At 36.4% G+C, this 8,589-nt stretch overlaps 1 protein-coding gene across 1 annotated transcript; it reads right to left on the bottom strand.

Annotated features, from left to right (window-relative positions):
• Positions 1-1,073: 1,073 nt before the first annotated feature.
• On the bottom strand, positions 1,074-7,422 carry LOC145568640 (11-beta-hydroxysteroid dehydrogenase A-like). Its single transcript, XM_081628071.1, has 6 exons — positions 7,240-7,422; positions 2,676-2,868; positions 2,476-2,561; positions 1,942-2,073; positions 1,678-1,839; positions 1,074-1,536 (listed from the first exon to the last, which is right to left on the bottom strand). The coding sequence occupies exons 1-6, from the start codon at positions 7,420-7,422 to the stop codon at positions 1,246-1,248; spliced, it is 1,047 nt and encodes a 348-aa protein (XP_081484197.1). The 3' UTR covers positions 1,074-1,245.
• Between the last annotated feature and the right edge of the window lie 1,167 nt (positions 7,423-8,589).

The raw sequence follows: 8,589 nt of genomic DNA, 5'->3' as shown, positions 1-8,589 counted from the left end.
CTTCAGTAGCTTTAGAAGTCGCTTGGTCTATCAGACTGTTAGAGGAGTTGGGTGTTACAGGTTTAAAACCTGTTACCTTGCATTGTGACAATCAATCAGCATTGCATATTGCACACAATCTTGTGTTTCATGAACGTACAAAACACATAGAAATTGATTGCCACTTCACCAGATACAAGGTAGTAGAAGGACTGATTACTCTTGCCTATCTTCATACTGGTCAACAACTAGCTGATTGTTTACTAAAACACTACCATCACCCCAGCTGCAGGTTCTTCTATCCAAGTTGAGAATGAATTTTCAGTCTAATTCATCTCCCACCTTGAAGGGGGTATTGAGAGTTTGCATACACAACAAGGTGGCTAGAGTTTGTTAGAGTCTCTGCCATGTCATCGGAGTTTGTTATGACTTGTGCCACGTCAGCTTAGGTGGTTACAACATTTTAGGAAGTTTGTTATTTAGTTCTTCTAGAATCTTCTTATTGTAATAGAAGCTATATATATTTCCTTTGCTGTAATAATCTTATTCATTCACTCGTAATAAAAAATATCTCAATTTCTATTTAGCCTTTTCTATCTGATTTTCTTGATTTTTTTCAGAAACTTTCACTCCTTGTGCTTTGTTTTAGTTTTAGTTGATGCCTTTGGGTTTACCTACATCCATTTTTCTTGTAATCATATTGATGCAAGGATAATCTTTAATTAATATATTTCGTCTTTGTTGTGTTTAAAAAAGGTAGTACAAGCCAAAAATAAACCAATGCAACTTTGACGAGTGGTCCTTTAGTGAATAAATATCTTAAAATTTCATGTAGTACAATCATTCTAGACATATAGAGCTTATTTGTTTTTAAAACAAATTAAATAGGATTAATTGGGTAATTTTACATGTATAAATGTATTAATTGGGCAATACATACCTTGAGATATTTTAACTAAGCTACCATATTGTATTGAAAATTCAGCAAAATACAGAAAGAAATTTAAAGAGTATAAAATATGAAATACGGGCATAACTAGTTAAACATTAAAACAAAATATTCAGCTGAGTTATTCAAACCAACTTTATTCCAATTATACCATAAATGTTGCCACAAAACATTATTAACTATTGACAATATCTGCATAATTTTTAGGATGCCTTACATTTTACATAGATAAAAGCTTTAAGAGATCAGAACACAAAAACCCAAAGCCATTTGATGTTACTCATCTTGAGAATTCAGCTCTAAAACCAACCCTTCACTTACTTTCTCTTGATATCTGCAGACTGGATACCAGAAGGATATAGCATTGCCTTCGCCCCGGGAAAATCCACCGCATGTTTCCCCATTGCTCCTGTTGGTGTACTGTCTGTGCTTATAAGGAACATCAAACGATATGCCCACTCGAGCACCTCAGGGCATAACATCTCCAAGAAGTATGTCACTTTAAACCATGCTGGGACTGTCACGTATCGATCACCCCTGCATACACTGCGAACTATGGACTTTGCAGTTCCTTCAACCGTTCCCACTGGTATTACATTCACTTGTACCTGCATATTTACACATCAATTTCATAAGGTCGATTGCATTCTCATTAATCACTATATATTCATATAATTAGTACAAAATAAGACATTCTTGTTCATTGTTGTACTTGCAAATTAAAAGATTGTTGCACTAGAAAAGCTTACATCTCTTAATTCTTGATCCACTTTCATGCCACTCTCTGTCCAGACCTTGCCCTTGGAAAACTTGGACTCTATTATACCGGGTGTAACAATCGTTATCTTAACTTCGGAACCTAGTTCCACCCTGAGTGTCTCAAAGAACGCCAACATTGCTGCTTTGCTTGCCTGTAATTTTGTAAGAAGCAGAGTCAGTTGATGAAAGGGCAATAGATTAAAATGTTGAATATTGAACATTTTTATTTAGAATTCTAGCAAAAGTATATGTACATTGTAGAAACTCTCTCTTGGTACAGGCATCCAGGACGCTGAAGACGACATAGCAACAATTTTTCCAGCAGTTTGTTTGAGGTAGGGGATTGCAAATCGGGTCATATACACTGAGCCCCAGAAATTAATGTCCTGCATCATCACAAAAATTAATTTGGACAGGGAATTAGCTGTCAATTAACTAGAGTACTACTTTCTAATATAATTGTCACATTCTATGTTACTTGGACTCAAGTACCCTGACCCGTGTCCGACATGGGTACGTGTTTTGTGAAAAAATTCAATGATTTTGAACTAAAATGAAGCGTACAAGGGTGATATCCATGTCCAAGTGTTGAGGGTCCAATCCGGGTATTTGAGGTAAAATGAAGAGATCGAGTAACATAGGTCACATAAGTACATTACTAGTTCAAATAACACTATTAACGTGACAACTGGAGTATACATGTTTCACCATAGTCCATACTAGCCTTAACAAGTTAATATGTAAAGAATTACGTCTACTTTGTTCAAGAGTGCATGAATTAAAATTACCATAACAGGCCTCATTCGGGTGACATCTTCTAAATCGTCAAATTGACTAACCCCGATAATGCCAGCATTATTGACCAAATGGTCCACTGCATTTAAAAAGGCAAACTTGTTAACTTTCAGTACTTCAAATGCAATGTTAGCATCACAAAAATGACCATAACTGTTATTTGAATACTAAGAAAACAGTTTCGCTTTCATACATCTTCCATAGTGCCCTATGGTAGCCTCAATGATTCGGCGACAATCTTCAACTTTGGTAACATCACCAGCCACCACTATTGCTTCGGGTGAGCCCAACTGAAGACATAAGTCTGCAACTTCATCTAGGCTTCCTTGTCTTCTAGCAGTAAGCACTAAAGATGCACCTCTTTCTGCATATTCATAGGCTAGATGCTGTACCAATATCACAAAATCGATTCAATTCACGCATAAAATCGTTATTACGTCCCTATATATGTACAAGGTACTAATGTAGCTACAATTAACACGTTAACTGTAACAAAATTAGTTTTTGGACCCATACAACGACTAGAAATATCAAGAATGTCTGTTACTCTCTTATGACTCTAGAGAAGTTTTCAATTTTTGACTATATAGTCGTATAGAAGTAATTAACAATCTATAATGTCTCAGTGTTTATCAGAATATTTCCCATCTACTGTCCCTATGGTCAAGTTATCTACTTTTAAATATATCTTTTATTATTTACGGGAAAATCAGCAGAATTGGTAGAAGTAATGAAAAGACGACGCGTGAACATCATGTGCCTCCAAGAGACAAGATGGACAGGAGAAGGAGCTCGAGGCTTGGTTTTGGGGTATAAGGTATGGTATGTTGGGCAAGAAACGAGCCACAGAACAAGGAATGGTGGAGCTAGGAACGGAGTTGGTGTGGTTCTCGATGAGAGGTTGGCAAAAGAGGTGATCGAGGTCTATCGGAAGAACGATAGGTTGATAAGGCTGAAGTTGCTATGTGGCAAGGAGATTGTGAATGTTATCAGTGCTTATGCTCCCCAAGTGGGTTTAGATGCAGAAGAGAAACGACAATTTTGGGAGGACCTAGACGAGGTGGTGCAGGGTGTCCACCACTCAGAGAAGTTATATATTGGAGGGGATCTAAATGGGCACGTTGGGGCGAGCCGAGATGGCTATGAGAGTGTCCATGGAGGCTTTGGGTATGGGCAGAGGGACGCCGGTGGTGAAGCTATTATGGATTTTGCCCAATCATATGATTTAATTTTGGCTAATACTTGGTTTAAGAAGAGGGATTCACACTTGATAACTTTTCGGAATGGAGCAAATGCAACTCAAATAGACTTCCTGCTCACAAGGAGCATAGATAGACAAAGTTGCATAAACTGTAAGGTTATCCCAGGGGAGAGTGTGGTCACCCAACACCGGCTATTGGTAATGACTATTCGTCTGAAAGAGAAGGCGAAGAAAAAAGTTAGACAAGAAGAACCAAGGATAAGATGGTGGACCCTAAGGGATGCAAAAGCTAAGGTCTTTACAGAAAAGGTAATTGAAGAAGCGGATTGGGATGGAGAGGTGGATCCGGACATGACCTGGTTACGAATGAAGAACTGTTTCCTAAGAGTGGCCAAAGAGGTCTTAGGGGAAGTAAGGGGAAGAACTTCGGTACAGAGAGATACTTCGTGGTGGAATGAAGAGGTGAAAGCAGTAATTAAGCAAAAAAGGGAATGCTATCAAGCCTTAGGAAAATGTAGGAGTGATGAAACCTTTGCAGCGTATAAGGAGGCTAAGAGTAAGGCAAAGGCAGCTGTTCGCCAAGCAAAAGAAAAGGCATATCAGGAGGTTTATGAAAAGCTTGATTCCAAGGAGGGAGAAAGGATCATTTATAAGATGGCAAAGAGAAGACAAGAGGCAAGGAAGGATATTGGCATGGTGAAGTGTGTCAAAGATAAGAACCAAATGGTCCTAGTGCAAGAGGAGGGCATCAAGGACAGGTGGAAGGGGTACTTCGATGAATTATTTAATGGAAGTAATGGAGTTGTGATAGGAGATACCTCTATGAGTGATGAAGAAATCAACATGGAGTATGTGCGAAGGATTAGGAGAGTAGAGGTGGAGATTGCACTGAGGAAGATGAAACCTAAGAAGGCGGTTGGCCCTGATGGGGTACCGATAGAGGTGTGGAGGTGTTTGGGTAAGATTGGTATTGATTGGTTAACAAACCTTTTCAACAAGATATGGACGGCTACAAGGATCCCACAAGATTGGAGGAAGAGCACCTTGGTCCCGGTTTATAAAAACAAAGGAGACGCTCAAGATTGTTCTAACTATCGAGGAATTAAGCTTATGAGCCATACTATGAAGTTGTGGGAAAGGGTGATTGAACAAAGGTTGAGGGCATGCACAAGCATTTCAGATAACCAATTTGGTTTTATGCCTGGGAGATCTACTATGGAGGCAATCCATTTGATAAGACAAATGATGGAGTTTTATAGGGTAAAGAAGAAAGATCTTCATATGGTCTTTATTGATTTAGAGAAGGCATATGACAAGGTGCCAAGAGAGATACTTTGGTGGGCAATGTTGAAGAAAGGTATCCCACGAAGGTATGTAGACCTAGTTAAGGATATGTATCGGGATGTGTCAACAAATGTGAGGACATGCGGAGGGTTGACAAAAGATTTCCCTATTACAATCGGATTGCATCAAGGGTCTGCATTAAGCCCTTTTCTTTTTGCAACGGTTCTAGACGAATTAACTAGACCAATTCAAGATGAGGTTCCATGGTGTATGCTGTTCGCAGATGATATCGTTTTGGTGGATGAGACTAAGGATGGGGTTAATGTCAAGTTGGAGCAATGGAGGCAAAGGTTGGAATCTAGAGGGTTTAAGCTAAGTCGGAGTAAGACTGAATATTTGGTATGTCGTTTTGGCACTCAGAGGGGGACAAGCAATGAAGTGGTGAGTTTGGATGGAAAGGATTTGACCATGAGTGAATGTTTTAAGTACCTAGGGTCGATCATCCAGAAGAATGGTGACATTGATCAAGACGTGACCCACAGGATTAAGTCAGGGTGGCTTAAATGGAGAGCGGCCACGGGAGTGCTATGCGACCGCAGCATTCCCTTAAAGTTGAAGGGAAAATTCTACAGGACTGCCATAAGACCAGTGTTGCTCTATGGTACAGAATGTTGGGCTTCTAAGAAAGAGCATATTAAAAAGATGGAGGTTACGGAAATGCGCATGTTAAGGTGGATGTGTGGAAACACTTTAAGAGATAGAATCAGAAATGAGGTTATTCGCAAGAAAGTAGGTGTGGCGGGCATTGTAGATAAATTAAGGGAAAATCGTCTGCGTTGGTTTGGACATGTAAGACGGAGACCCGAGGGTGCACCGGTGCGAAGAGTGGAAGAGTGGGACCATGGAGGGATTAAACGAGGAAGAGGGAGACCAAAGATGACTTGGTTGGAAGGAGTGAGGAAGGATATGAAGTGCATGGATTTACGTGAGGATGAAGTTTTGGATCGTAAGGGATGGAGGAGAAAGATTTATGTTGATGACTACACGGAATAATCAAATTTGGTTCATGTTAGCCGACCCCACTTTTGGGATTAAGGCTTTGATTGATTGATTGATTGATTGATTATTTAGTCATATATAAGAATAAATATATATTACCAATATGAGATTTTATAGGTTTTGTATAGTTTATTCATATTCCCTCTATTTCAAAATAAACTATTTAAAATGGCACATGTGCCAACTCTAAACTTTAACTAATAATCATTTTAATCATTGATATTCAAAAAATATACATTGAGCAAAAAAAAAAAAAATATTGCAAGTATCCTTGTGACTATTTTAAATCATTTTTCTTTTATTCGCAGAACAACTTTTAGACTTGCAACTGTAGAAGGTGATTAGTGAAAGTAAACGAGCGAATTTTTAATATAATTCTACAATTAAGATTAGAGAAGGTTTAGGTATCATGTGTAAAAATTATTTTGATTAATTTTGTCGTACATTATAAGATCTTGATCTCATAGTGTGTGCCACTAGGTTGTATTACAAGTATTAAAAAACAGATAAAGTATTAGACCATTAATATTGCAAAAGTTAAATTGTGCACAATCTTGTGCACAAACATTAATAGTCAAATGTAAATTTTTAAAGACCAAGAATACGCAATTGAGAATAATTAACTTAAATGAAAGAATGTTAAACAAGACACAAATTTATGTTTTACGAAAATAAAATGATGAACGATATGTAAGGTACGGACTATAAAAGCACTGATACGGCAATATGTATTAATGTATATACAAGTATAACATAGGTGACCAATTGGTTGTTAGTGTAGTGGTGATTGAGACTACACTTGGTAGGGAATACCCATGTTCGATCCCCTGCAACAACAATCGGGAGGGGATTGAAACCTAACCACCCAGAAGTGATTCCGAATCTGGATTAGCCCAAAGGGCAAACCAGGTGGAACACCAAAAAAAAAAGTATAACATAGATGCATGTACGTAAAATTGATTAGAATTTGGACTACGGCGTCATTCACTTTACTTATTTTTGTTGAACTTAAATTGTTTTACTGAATTGAAATTAATTCTGTTACAGATTTTTAATTATATTTCTTCTTTATAGTTACTGAATTTTACTAAACTAGACTTATTTTTACTAAACTGAAATTATTTTTAAATAAAGAGGCCTACTACGACAAGTAGTATTTCTCAATGGATGCATTCATGCATAGCTTGAACTTTTTGTTGATAAATAAAATTACCTCGCCAATACCAGAGGAAGCGCCGGTAATGAGGACGACTTTGCCGGAAACATCTTCAGGGAAGACAGAGGAGAAGACGGACAAGAAAAACTTGAGAATTTGAAATGGTGGCAACAAAAAGCACAATGTTATAAAAGTAAAAGGAGGAGCTGCAAAATTCAGAAATGTATTTATCAACTCCATATTTCACACTCAAATTATAACTATAAACTATGAATTTAACAAAGAGAAAGTAAAGAGAAATTTAAAAAGATAAGAGATGAAGAAGAACTAAAGGAAGAGTGCATACTACTCTATAAGGGTAAGGAAGGGAAGCGGTGGAGAAGATGCATGTTGTGGTCGACTGATGGCGTGATTGCATGAATTTTTTAGGACACGCGTGGACATTGCTCTTTGCCCCCACATTTTCATTTGGGGTGCTTTCCAGTTGTATGCTTGTATTATGTCAAATTTTACAATTATAACAAAGTATATAATATATATATATATATATATATATATATATATATATATATATATATATATATATATATATATAGAAGAAAGGTCATGTAACAACCCTTCTTTATATAAGAATTTAATTTTATATAAGAACCAATCAGGAACATTGATCAATGTAGATCCAACCGTCTAAAATACACCTTAGTAATGGCATTTTCGTAAATTTCGTAGCTGATATACATCTTTCTTCTTTCTCTTTCCCGTATCATTTCTTTCTGTAATTTTCTCAGATCACTCTCATTCTCTCTCTGAAATTTCAACTCAAGGGCTTCACTTAGATGAAGATCAAATCGGCAATATTCAATTATTCATCACCAAATTGTTGTAAGTTTTGGAATTTAATCACTGAATTCCTTTATTATTCGATTTTTTTATAATGTTGTTCAATTTTGCTCTTTTTTTTTCAATTTTTTTGTATGTTTTTCAGCTTATATATTTTTTTTTATCATTTGTATACTTTTCTTTACTGAATTACGGTTTTGTTTGTTCTAATTGGATGACATTTCAATATATTCTTTGTGTGTGTTCAATTGTTTTGAGTTTTGTTTATTTTTCGAGTTTTGTGTTTGCGATCGATTTTTGATGATATTTGCTAAATATTATGTGTTATATAGAGTTAATATTCAATCTAATGCTTTTTATTTTCGTAGAATTCTATTGTTTTCGCCAATTTTCATTTGAATTTCCCTTTGAATCGATTATTGTAAAATCTAGGGGAATTTTTTTTCCTAAATTTATACGAAGTATTGAAGTAGTATAATTGTTCAAATAATTTATCTTGCTTGGGTAATGTACTTATGTTTAATGAGGAGAAACAATTTAATTAGAACATAAGAATAAATATGGTAG

This window comes from Chenopodium album, chromosome 11 (genome assembly GCF_948465745.1).
Source record: "Chenopodium album chromosome 11, dcCheAlbu1.1, whole genome shotgun sequence".
Lineage (NCBI taxonomy): Eukaryota > Viridiplantae > Streptophyta > Magnoliopsida > Caryophyllales > Amaranthaceae > Chenopodium > Chenopodium album.
This window is presented reverse-complemented; position numbering and strand designations above follow the sequence as displayed.

What these genes read in the sequence shown, in the direction of transcription:
- LOC145568640 (XM_081628071.1), bottom strand. Translation starts at nt 7,422, where the DNA reads ATGGAGTTGATAAATACATTTCTGAATTTTGCAGCTCCTCCTTTTACT. An exon ending in CAAGAGAGAGTTTCTACAAT is followed by an intron (nt 1,840 to 1,941) that starts GTACATATACTT and finishes ACAAAATTACAG; the next exon opens with GCAAGCAAAGCAGCAATGTT. An exon ending in TGGATCAAGAATTAAGAGAT is followed by an intron (nt 1,537 to 1,677) that starts GTAAGCTTTTCT and finishes GTAAATATGCAG; the next exon opens with GTACAAGTGAATGTAATACC.